The 13,032-nt window shown below is 38.0% G+C and overlaps 1 protein-coding gene across 1 annotated transcript in view; it reads left to right on the forward strand.

Moving 5' to 3' along the window:
• Positions 1-13,032, forward strand: part of ehbp1 (EH domain binding protein 1) — a 110,727-nt gene that overhangs the window by 35,192 nt on the left and 62,503 nt on the right. The window contains 2 exon segments of the mRNA XM_043262698.1: positions 1,296-1,318; positions 1,321-1,541. Of these exon segments, the coding sequence (XP_043118633.1) occupies positions 1,296-1,318; positions 1,321-1,541 (244 nt within the window).

Here is a 13,032-nt window from a genome sequence, read left to right on the forward strand (position 1 = left end):
TCTGCATTTCTCGCACTCACTCACAGTGCTCCAGCAGTGCTTCCAAACCTGACGTTATGTAGCGAACAGGAAAGCAGAGGAATATAACTTTTAGTTTTCCCATGTTACATATCTGTAATTTTCTACTACAGCACATATGTTTATATATATGTGTGTGTGTGAGATAATATTATTGAATATTGTCACAGGGTAAAACAACTTATCTATTTTTAATATATATTCCTGTCATGGCAAGGCTGATTTTTTTTTTTTTATAAGCTATTACTCCAAGCATATTATCCTATCCTGTTACCCTAAATTATGCTAATATGCTGATTTACATTTATTTAAAATCTTTTATAACATTATAAATTAATATTTTGATCAGTGCATCCTTCCCAAATAAAAGAATGAATTCTTTTAAAACTGAGCTATAACAAATGTTATTGATTATTATTAATCAGTTACATTATTAATGTTTTTAAGAATCAGTGTTTCAAATGTGTTTAACTTTACACAAATAATCTAGAAATTACCCTGTTAAAATAATTATAATTTTTGCTTAGTCATGCGACTGGTGTTAGGATGTTGTACATGAGACATATTTAAAAAAAATTGCCTATTGTTCTCAGATCCCTCTAATACCTTCTCGTTCTGCTTTGCTTTCACTCTCATTCTCTCTCTGTCTCTCGTCCTCTCTTTCACCTCCATATGTTTTGACTGCACTTTCCACTTCTTTCTTTTCTTAACTTGTTTGCATTGCTGTCAGCTCTTTCCTCCCTCCTTTCTCATTCACTCTCTCTCACTCTTTCGATCTCTGTCTTTGTCCGTAAGCTCAGGAGCTTGGGATACTTTGCATCTTTAACCTTGTCTTTCAGCTGAATACCTGTTCAGTCTTTTCTCAGCTCTGTCTCCTCATGTGTGTGTGTGTGTATTCATGTACATGTGTGTGCCTGTGATGAGTGATGGGCCTTTACACAGCAGTATGTATTGATGCCAGCGGACGTCTGTGTCCGCCTGTCAGTGAGCTCTCTGGTGAGGCCACAGGTTAAAGTTCATGAGGTGTGACCTCTGGAGCACCTGGTCCTTCTCATAGTCAGTAGAGCGTTTTATTGGCTAATAATGGTCGCTGATGCCTCCTTTACCTGAAGACAACAACACACACATTTGCCAGCATAATATACAGACAAGCAGGTGCTGAAAGTCTAAATGTTTTAAACTGCCCAAGTATGTTAAATTGACAATTACCTGTAGATTGAACAAAAACACAAATGTCCTATTTTTGCTGATATACCAGTTTGTTCTCTCACTTTTAGATCAAACCCGTTCTTTGAGCCCAGATCCCTGGTGCAGTCACATCCGAGGTAGACAGTGCCATCTCAGAGAAGAGTACCAAACGCCGGGCCCCTCTGCCTCCCAGTTCTGGACCCAACCCTGCTGTGGCCCCTGGAGGCCCTGTACCAAAGACCTCAGCTCCTGAAGGAACACCCACTCCTCCTGCTCTGGCACCCTCAGCTGTGTCAGCTGTCATAGGGAGAGAATTGGCTTCGTCCTCACCCAAGGTAAATCTTTATCACCACATTATGACTCATTATTTCCAATGGAGTACAATGTTAGTGTGTTGTTCTGACACTTATTATCTATTTAGTTATTAGTATCAAAACAAAATAGGCTAAAATATTTATAGGTATTGTCATTAACTATCTTCAATTTTTACTGAGCTTGTCACAGTGCATCCTGGCTATTGAGATGCAATGGAGCCTTAGAGTTTTGTAAAATGGGTTGCTTACAACAAACCCAGATACCTGTTGGTAAAGTTTGTTTTGGGGAAATAACCTGTGATTCCTTCATGTGCTGTTACCCAGCTCTTTTTTTGGTAGATTAATGCTTGTCTTTGGTTTGCCTATATTTTTGTGAATTTTATATTTGTTACTAGGGATACACTAATACTAAAACATCTGCTGATGCCAGTTGGGGTGCAGATACATGATGTTTGGTTTTCTTAAGGAAGACAATCTCTCCCAACTAATACTTTAAACCTCTCATTTGTTACATGACTGTAATATTAAATGTTATAATCAACAACAGAACTCAAACTAATTGTATTTTTATTTTCGCATATAATAATCACTCCAAACTGAAATGTTATACAGTAGTCAACATTTGAAGTGGTTCAAAATCTTTCATCGAAGTTGTCCTAACACCAAAAACAATACCCATTCTTGTCTTAGGACAACTTTAATGAACTTTTATGATCTATGGTTGTTTGAATAAACTATTATCAATGTGAAAACTTTTGCGCTGCTTAATATTTTGGGTAATTGCTGTTGATTGGGAAGTTCAGAATAGGAAACAAAAAATGTCTTTGCTTGAAATGTTGATCAATTTAATGTGTCCTTTCTAAATAACCATATTAATTTCTTTCAAAACGATAATAAAAAAACTAAAAACTCAAGGTCAAGTTTCACCATCATCTTTACAGGGTCTTTCAGTCACACATTTTTTCCAACAGTGCCACATTGCTCATTTTCCCCTTTACCTTCTCTTTTTGATATCCAGAACCACTCACTCCATCCCTCTCATCTTCTTTCTGTCCTCTTCCTGCACGCTTCACTCCAAGCATTTGAATACAGGCATGTATTAGCTGCTCTGTAGAATCGTTATATATGCATTATGATTCTCTTCACTCAATGCTTTAGTGAGTCTAATTAACTGGCTCTGCGGTCCCTCACTGGCTGAGGGTGTGGGGCGTAGGGTGCAGGGGGCGAAGGGAAGCCCACCGAGTGTGAATGAAAGCGAGGCGTCGGGCCGCTGCAGAGGGGCTTATACATGGTCAGATTAAATCCCTACAGGCCGAGTGTTTTTATTTACGCCTGCGAGTGTGTGCGTTATAATGTAGTCCATATTTAATTATAGCAAGGGTTTTATCACAGCGCAGCACTTGTGTGTGTGTCCGCGCCTGAGAAGTCCTGCCCAACTTAAACATTTAATTACCCAAATTCAGTGGCGTGTGAGGACACACACACACACACACACACACATCTCAGGCAAATAAGCAAATTTTCCTCAGAAACAGCAAGTGGTGTCTAAGATTAAACTCATGGATACGTTGCGCTCTGAATTGCCTAGTGAGTACATCACTGGACTCACACCACAACAGTCCGATTAAACCCAGTGCGATTGGTCCATTAGAATGACTTCAGTATTTTGTTTTTGATCAAAGATCATCCCATATTTCCAGCAGAACCCTGCTTATTCTGATCATGTGCTCCCTCGATTTCTATCCCACACGCAAGGATTATGATTTCATTCTCTTGCTATATGCGGAGGTTGTTTCCTCTGAGTGTGGCGTATAAGATGACCTTAGCATGAATAAAGTCAAATGGGATTAGCTGGAGACACATGCACTATGGCTGCACATTCAGAGTGAAGATACAGGGAAGCCCAAAGGCTTTGTTTATGGCATTTTCTGTGTGTGTTTATGTTGTTGCTAGAACCCCCTTTGCACGCTTGCAGACCTGAGGTGAGGCAGAAGGTGCAGGTTGGAAAAACAAATGAATAGGACGCTGTGATAATCTCTGAAAACACAAAAGAAATGGAAATGTTGAAATTGCCGTAGTTCATGGATTAGAGCAGCCCTGAAGACACGCATTCTCTGAGCGAATCTGTGGGGCACATGGTAATGTCATCATGGTCTTGTAAACACAAACTGGAATAGTTTTGAATATTTTCTAAAGGGCGCTCCCTTTGGTTTATCACCATTTCGCTAACACTGCTTGATCTTTGAACTTTGTCTTCAAGAAGTACACTATAATGCCTGCTGTAGCATTGAAAATGCATTCCTACTTTTTTTTTTTTTTTCCAGGAATTTCACTTAGATAATTTTTAAAAATGTATACAATTGGATCCCAAAATTAATATCTATATTTTACACTATACAATTTTTTTATACTATATTATACTATTATAATATGCATTTAACAAAATGTTTTTTTAACATGACATGATTTTGCCTCAGGCTTACCTTCAGGCTTCTTTTATCACGTAGTTGTCTCTTTACATGTAAAAGCATCAGTGAGTTTGAGTAATTTTCACATTTGATTTTCAGGGATGGAAAAATCTAGACAAACGTACTTGGCTTTCAAGAACTTTGATATATTAGCATTTGAGGATGCTGTTTTTGAAATGGGTGAAGAATTAATCTGGACGAATCAAGGAAGAGTGGAATAGGATGTCTTGGGCTGCGAAAGTAGAAAGGGATGTTCTGATTCACTAGTACATCTTTTTCTCCTCCTCTTTTTATCTCCCTCGTTCCTCTGTCGTCGTTTGTCTTTTCCAGCGAAGCGATTTTACACCTCCCTGCTCACCCCTCTCTCCTCTCTGTCGTTTAACAGCAGTCTTCCACACAGGGACGCACTGATCTGAGGATTTTCATCAGTTCACGCTTCATAAATTATGGTCTGTATTTTAATATAAAGAAACGGCAAACGCAGTCACTGCAAAGCTCTTTAGATTTACATAAAGCCCTCCGGGGTGAGGCGGTGCCATCTTTAGGGCTAGTTCTCTCACAACCCAGGCTAAAAACTCCACAAAGTTTGGAGAAAGATGTTAGTAACTTTTGTGTGATCATGTTCACTTTTTACTGCTCTTTTACTTTTATCACTCTCTCTTTACCCCTAAAGAAATTGGGACTAAATAATTTAGCGCTGTAACCTTCCGTTTTCTGTTTTTCTAAGTTTATGGAAAGGTTCTGAGTAAGTAGAACTAATCACAAGGCCAAATTAAATGATGGTGTTCATGACCTGAGAGCCCACAGTGGGAGGAACAGGGCCAGGTTACACTCTTTCATTACACTTCTTTGTTTTTCACTCTCTCGGTCTGATTCAGACTGCAACATAGATAAATTGAAATTAAAGTAAATTAACATTATTTAATTGAGTTCGCAGATGGCAGTGGCGTTTTTAATTAGTTTGTGTGAACACTGGTGGGTTTTGACTCCACGTGGTCATTTCAGTGCTTCTGGTTCTTTTTTCTCTGATGTACCGTAGCATGCCTCGTTGAAGTGTTTCAAACAGAAATGAGATGTTTAACAGGAAGGAATTGAGCGCTTTTAAAGTTATTTTGCGTTATTTGAAATATTTTACTCTGTGCGTGTTAAGGTAAAAAGTTTAGACCCCCCTTTCAGAATATGCAAAATGTAATTTTTTACAAAATAAGAGGGATCATACAAAATGTATGTTTTTTTTCAGTACTGACCTAAATAAGAAATTTTACATTTAAAGATGTTTACATGTAGCCCAGAAGAGAAAATAATAGTATTTGAATGTATAAAAATGATCTCCTTATTACTGTTTTTGTTTTTTTTGTGATGAGTGCAAACCTTTTTGACTTAAACATATTTTGTCCTCTAGTAGACATATAACTAGGGGCAGTGCTAAATGAAAAAAAATATAATATAATAAAAATAAATATAATATTTAGGCAAAATAAGAGAAATGTACACGTCTCCATTCTGTTCAGAGATTTTCATCCCCTGGCCTCTCAATGCATGTTTTTTTTTCTTTAGAAGCTGAAGTAAGCGTTTGAGCATTCAGTAATTGTTGCATATTCAATATCCCTCGGTTGTCATCAGTGTGAAAAAATAGATCTCAAAATCATACAGTCATTGTAGAAAAGGGTTCAAATAAAAAAACACAAAAACCAAAACCAAATAATTTGTGGGACCTGTAGGATTTGTCTAAAGAACAGCAGGCAATTTACTGTTCAGGACAAAGAAGGGGCACATGAGCAACTATCATGAAACAAAAAGGCACAGCTGTGGATCATTCAGGTAAGAACACAGCATTTAGAATCAAAGGGGATATAAACTTTTGAATGGGGTCATTTTTATAAATTCAACTATTATTTTCTGTTGTGTACTAAATATGAACATCTTTTATGTGAAAAATCTTATCGAGGTCAGTACTAAACAAAATAAATTTTGGTAGAATAGTTAACATTTTGTTCTAAAAGGAGGAAGCAAAAGACAGAACATTTGTTTATGAATTCTTTTTTTTAACATGTGAACTAATGTAGATGTAGATGTAACTACTTTATCCTCTGCCTTTACTGTAAACCACACCACTTTTCTTAGTCGTTTCAAAAAGGCGACTTCAACTTACAAAAAAACACCGCCAAGATCGTTTTTCCTGCTCCCTGTTTCACCCCGTTCCAGTTACCCCTCTGAACCCTGGGCCAAGGCTGGGGTAACACAGTTAAGCCCTGCTTGAGGCCCGTTCCGCTCCTGCGCATGGACCGCCCGTCCCCTCAGAGAGTCGAGGAGAGGCCACCAAACCCCTACTGACAGAGGGGCAGTAAGACCCCAATAGTGCCCTCATAATCTGTGAAACTCTACCAGAATAATCTCCCTCAGCCGGCCCTCTACCGCTGAGTGATGCAGGACAGAACCTGAGAATCTGAGACGCTTTAAGACCTTAAGGCCTCAGGACTGAGAGAGAGAGAAAGTCTTAGCGCTTTTATCTATGAAATCTCTCCATTTGATGAAAATATAAATAAAGCGAGGGCTATTTGGGCAGAGAAGGAGAGCGAGAGTTCATCTTCCATCTTCAAAGCATCTGTGAAGAATGTTTGTGCTCGAAGAATGTCACAAGCATCAGTGTACTGGCTTTACCTCAAGAAAACTTTGCCCAGGTGTGCGTTTTGGCTCAGTGTACCTGTCCTGATCAGATTCTGGGCGAGCGTAGAACTTGTTCCTCATCCAGAAGGTCTTAGACGGACCTCATTTACCTATTAAACGGCCCCCGCTTCCCCATCATCGGATCTGTAGCAGTTCACAGCACGGCAGTTAGCATTTCACTGCTTAGAGAGTCCTCAAGCCGTCGGGCCAGGTGTGTGTGAGTGTTTTGAGCCTGTTACTGTAATACCACTATCATTATCCTCCTCTCCTGCGTGTGTGTGTGTGTATGTGTGTGAGCTCAGTTCATGAGTTAAGCACTTGAAGAGCTCTCCAATACCCACGTTGACTTGCTACACACAGGCTACAAAGCTCTCGGTAATCTTCCTGTTGTAAGTCCTTAGTTTTATCTGCCAGGGATTACACTTCTGGCTTCAGAGAAAGAGAGAGGGAGCACGAGAGGGAGAGAACGAGAAAAAAGGCTGCGGAGAAATGAAAACAAATCTTTAGTGTAATCTCTAGAAAGAATACCTGTTTGAGTGGGGAAGTTGGCCGGCCGCAGATTGGCCAAATCGCCTTATTCTGCATGTTTGATGTGAACGAGGCAGGTGTGTGCATGTTTGATGATTGTATATGTATGGGAGTGAGTTTGTGTGCATTCGTTTCTGTACATGAGGATCAGGAGCGTGTGTGTGTGTGTGAGCTGATGAGACGTGTGTGTGTGAGTGAGAGGTTTTAAGGCCGAGGGCAGTTTGAATGACATGGTGGAGATGGAGAGAGTAACTTTAGATTAATCTTCTCCTGGTCTCTCCTCTCCTGAAGGTGTGTGGCCTTAAACCCGTTTCAACTAGAAGAACCTTTTACCCAAAGTCCTCTGCATACCACCCAGGACTGATCAATAACGGCCCCTGATTACTGGCCCCTGCTTCCTCGCAACCTCTGCCTTTCAACATCTAAAACCATCACACACACACACACACACACACACACACACACACACACACACACACACACACATTACACCCATTATATTTAAGTTTCTATGCAATGAGGCAAAACGTCACAGTTTGAGTTCATTCAAAATGTTAAGGTCAGTTAGCATTATAATTTGGTTTTAAAACACTAATTTCCACATTTTCTCTGATCTCTAGACTCACTTTTACTGGACTTGTTTAACTTTTACATTTAAAAAATTCCCCATTGTATTTACGGCATACTGCAGTATAGTTCACACTGTTTTTCATCAGGATGGATGAATATGTGTGTGTCTAACATGTTAAGATGCCCACATCGGAGGAAATTTGTCATTTTGTATCCATAGAAAGCACACAAAGTGTGTTAATTTAATGTTTCAAATATGTTTTTGAAGAATAAAATGTCATCCTTTGGTTGAAATAACGTTACGTTTCATTCAGTCTAACACAATATTTATAAAAAAAAATTCTTAACAGCATTCTTTTTCTACTTGTACATATAAAAATATCTGAAAGTATAAGGGAGCGTAAAACATTTTATTGTTTTAAATTTTAAAAAATATATTTTTTATTATTATTACATTGCACATAACTTTAAACATAAACAACGATTTAACACATTATTACACTTGTATTTATGATTAAACCCTTTTTCATCTTTGACCCATGTATGTATTTTATTCAGCAGTGATGCATTAAATTGATCAAAAGTAACATAAAATAAAGGCTTTTACATTATTACAAAATGTTTGTATTTTAAATTGTTCTTTTGAATTTTCTGTTAATCAAAAGAAATATATCACTGTTTTCACAAAAATATTAAGCAGCACAACTGTTTTTGACAATAATAATAATAAAAAATGTTTCCTGAGCACAAAATCAGCATATTACAGTGATTTATGAAAGAATTGTGTGACACTAAAGACTTTGCCTTCACATTAATTAATTGTTCAAATTCGTTAAATAGAAAATAGTTTTACAAATTGTAATATTTTACAGCATTACTGTTTTTACTATATAGAATAAATGCAGCCTTGCAGTGTAGTTATTTTTAAAAAATGTAAAAAAATAAAATCACACCCCACATGCTTGAGTGGTAGTAATTATTAACAAATTCATGGTTCTGTTTTCACAAAGCACACAAATGTATTTTGTAACCAAATGTTCATTGCCTTAACAAAACTAGGCAACTTAACTTTTCTTTATTCTTTTACAGGACATAAAAGAAAGAGGTTTGTACAGGTGTGAAATAACAAAAGCTTGAGTAAATCATAAATCATGATTATTTATTTTTTTTGTGAACTATCTTGGCTGCATTACACATCCATTTTTCTTTCCTCAGTAACAAGCCTATAAAAAAGTGAAGGCATTAATTACTATAATTTTAATTGATTTTTTTTCCTTTTTGTGGGTTCAGAATCCCCCTGGCGTACCTGTGGTTGTGAATCACCGCATTTAATGTGAAGAAAATATGCCATTTGTCAGAGAGTTTATCGTTCTGTTGGCCGTTGCATTTTTATTTTTTTTTTCGTCTTTCATTAGCCTAAGTGTGCGTCTCATGTCATCTCTCATGCGTGATGTCGTTTGATGGTGTGAAACACGCCACGGTAAAAGCCTTTCTTCCCGACTCCATCGATCTCGCTTTACACTCCGGCCGACGTATTGACGTGGGCGTGTTTTGATCAAGGCCTCGTTCAGATAGGGGTGACTTTGTAATTATATTCTTTTTAATTGCTTTCGCTTATCAGGGCTCTCATCTGCCAACGAGACCGTACCGCCGCGGACAACGATCTGACGGCGGAGCACACCTGATGTTTCCCTCTCTTCCTCTCCTCATCCCTCTCTCCCTCCTTCTTCTCCTCGCAGTATTACTGCCGCTCTGCTCCTAATGAGTTTCCGTGTGCATTGCGGATTCATTGATAAATGACAGCTTTATCAGAGCAGATCGCTGAACTTCGCCTCCTGTAATTTGTTTGTAGAGGAGTGTTGTCTAAAGCAGATTAACGCTGTATAGATTTAGTTTTTCCTGCTCTACACACCTTCTCATCCCTGCTTTAACACTAAAATAAAAAAAGTCTTTTGTATGTTTGTTTGCCTTTTTTTCCCTCGTGTCTGCATTCGCCTCAGTAAATCACATGTTTTTTAGGGTTTGTTTAGCGTGGCGGTAATTTGGAGGTTGTTGTTAAGTTTGGTGAGCTTTGCCAGAAAGGTTCGCATGTTGATGATGTTTAACATTACAGCGATTTTGAGTCGTTTGGTATGTTTCGCGAACGCCCGCCTCCCCCCATCAGAGAGCTAAAAGCGTGCCAGTCGCCTTTTTTTGCTTTTGAATGCTGTTTTTTTTTTTGTGCGCGCACGTGTGCAGGCCTCACTAGATAAAGCTCATTTACACAGTTCAGAGTTTTGGGCTATGCCTCTTCGGCAGTGTTTTCACCGCCTCTAACGTTAGATTACACCACATTACACATGTATAGCACACGAGCGCGTGCGGGAGATTTGCTCTCGCTCGTATCCTCCCAAATTTCCTTATGTTTTAGCGAGTGCTGTTGTGTTTAAATTTTTAAAGCCGTGTAGCTTAGCATGGGAAACAGGCCCCGGAAATGTGATTTAGTCATGCTCGCATATTTTGTGTTTTTGTACAAGGCCCAAAAAACTCCCCCTCAGCCTCAAGCTTAGGCAAATGAACTTCGCTCGTTTCTGTAAGAAAACTTGGTAAGTTTGTAATGTGAAATGATGAAATTCATATGAAAGAGTGTCGTTTGAGTAGAGCTGAAAAACATCTTTCTTTGTCTTTAAGGAAGCAAAAGATATTAATACTTTTAATGTTCCAATTTTTTTTTTTTTTTTTTTTTGTGAAATTCATACATTTCTGATCTAAAAGATTGTGCCGTGTTGACGGCTTCCTGAATCCTTCTTTTTATTGATCTTTGTCAGATAGCACTTCAAAACGTTGCATATTGGAGAGGGCGCTCCTTTGTGATTGAATTTCCATGTGGGCTTCCGTGTTGGCCGTTTTAAAATGACATTGTATGATTATAATAGTAATTTGATATTACTTTGTGTTGCTGCGGCATCATGTTCCATACCAGTTCTCATTTTTATAATTGAGCTTTTGATTTGGTTCAAAGCTGTTCAATGAATCATTTACAATTGAATGTCCAAGATTATCAGAACAAAAGGAAAGCCAGATCTGGAGACGCACGTTCAGGGACAATTTAGTCGTTAGATTTAAGGTTCAGTTGACTAATTGAACAGCTATTACAGGTAACAAACACATTGGTACAAGACGGTAAATAATTAAATTTGGAATGCACTTGACGAATGAAGAGACGGTCCCAAGTCTGAACTGGTTCAGTGGGTCAACTCTCCGAGACCGTAGTTTGACGTGTGTTTAAGAGAGTAAAAAGAGTGCTGACCTTGTGAATGTGTGTGGTTTAAACGCACACTTAGTGTGTGCCACAGGCATCTTAAGTGGATTACAACTTTTAAAAGAGTATGTGTGTGATCTAAAGTTCAGCTGTTTTGGTGCTTTTGTGTCTGTGTGATTGCATCAGTTTAATGAACTCCTTTTTTTCCTTTCCATTTCTTTTTTTACAGAACATGTTTTGGCGCTGGAGGTCTTCAGGTTAAAATGTTTAGTTTGACAGCATGAAAATGCAATTTTTAAGAGTATATTAATGAAATGCGCAATGAATGACAGTCGGTTTAAGGTGTTTTTTAGGGGTTTTTTTAATAGCTGGATCACACTCTCAGATCATCAGCTTTGAGCATAAGACTGCTATTCTGATCACATGACCTCTGCTAGTTCCTCTGCCAAACTCTTTCTCCCCATCTTCTCTCTCACCCTTCATCTTTCCTCGTCTCATTCAACACAGATTAAGTTTTCCCCCTCCTCATCTCTTTTTACCTTCTCCTCCCTCCTCACCCCTGTCCTCCACCATGTGTCAGGTGTGCGTGTACATTTGCAGCCATCATGAATAATGAATATCTTTTCTGTCTCCGTCTTATTTTTGGCAGATGTTGAAATGTACTGCATGATTTTTTTTTTTTTTTTTTTTTTTTTTGTTTTTTTGCTTCCTTTTTGTGTGTGTGTGTTGGATAGTGATGAATGCAGCTTCATTTTAATATGTTCTGTTTGTGGGAAGAAACAGCACTGTAATCCTGTCCTCCAGCATAGAAACACGCCGCTGCCAATCGTTTATTTTTCTCCTCCTATCCCCACACCCCCCTCCCCCCGCGACCGCTGCTCAGGGCAAGACAGCGCAGCGTTTGATAAGTACACGCGCTCTATGTGACACCAGAAATTCCCGTCAGTGTTGTTTCAGTAGATACATGTGGTTTAGTAAGAACGTGCACTCGGTGCCGTGAGCTTGCGAATGAAGGAAGAACTTTTACGTGGTTTCCAGAGAACAGTCTTTTTTTTTTTTTTTGTCAGTTTGAACAATGAAGTACAACTTCATCATCTTACCGTAGTCACTGTAATTTCGTGAATACACAAGAGACAGTTTTTCACTATTATTTATGGTATTGGAATGAAACAATAATGTAAAAAATGGAATGATTTTTTTGTGATTTAAGAAGTTCTGATGTTGTTGTGGAAGAGTTCACTGATTGCAGGAGAAGTGTTCAGTAGTTTACATCTGAACCCTGTATTTTACAATAAAAAAAATTTATATTAGAACAGTTACATTCGAAAAAATTACACCATTTACAATGTTCATTTAAACAGTTCAGTTTATATTTAAAAAAATTGTTTTACATCAGAACAGTTTAAATGTTTACTTAAAAATCGAACAGTTTTTTACGCAATATAGTTCGGCAGTTTAAACACCATTATAGATCAATTAATTGAGTAATTAATATAAAAACAGTATATTTACAGTCAAAGAGACATTACATTTAAATGAGCAGTTTACAAATAGTACAGTTCAGCTGTTTGCTTTAAAAAGAACAGTTCAGTTCATATATTTAGTAGAAAGAACGGTTTCAAAATTTATGTTTGAAATGTTTTTGAAACAACATTTCAGCTGTTTATATCTGAAACATTCAGTTTTTAGTGTAATTTACAGTGAGTCATTTGTTCCTATCTTTGTCAGTTTGCCATTGTAATGCAGCAGTATCTGTATATCAGAACAGTTCAGCAGTTACATATTTAATCATCACAGTTTACGAGAAAACAATCAAGTAGTTTAAAGGGGTAATTTTTCAGTCAGTGCTTAAGTACTTATGGCATTTTAGCGGATTGAAAAGTGAATTCAGCCATTGACAGTAACAGGTAGGCACTTCAAAATCAACCCACCTCAGAGGTGGAGGATGAATTAAATAACGGCCATGTTTCCTGGGAGTTAAAACGTGTCTTGGTGTGTCAGTGTTACTGTTTTCCTCCCGCCACAAAGGTGCCACAGG

This window comes from Puntigrus tetrazona, chromosome 17 (genome assembly GCF_018831695.1).
Source record: "Puntigrus tetrazona isolate hp1 chromosome 17, ASM1883169v1, whole genome shotgun sequence".
Taxonomy (NCBI): Eukaryota; Metazoa; Chordata; class Actinopteri; order Cypriniformes; family Cyprinidae; genus Puntigrus; species Puntigrus tetrazona.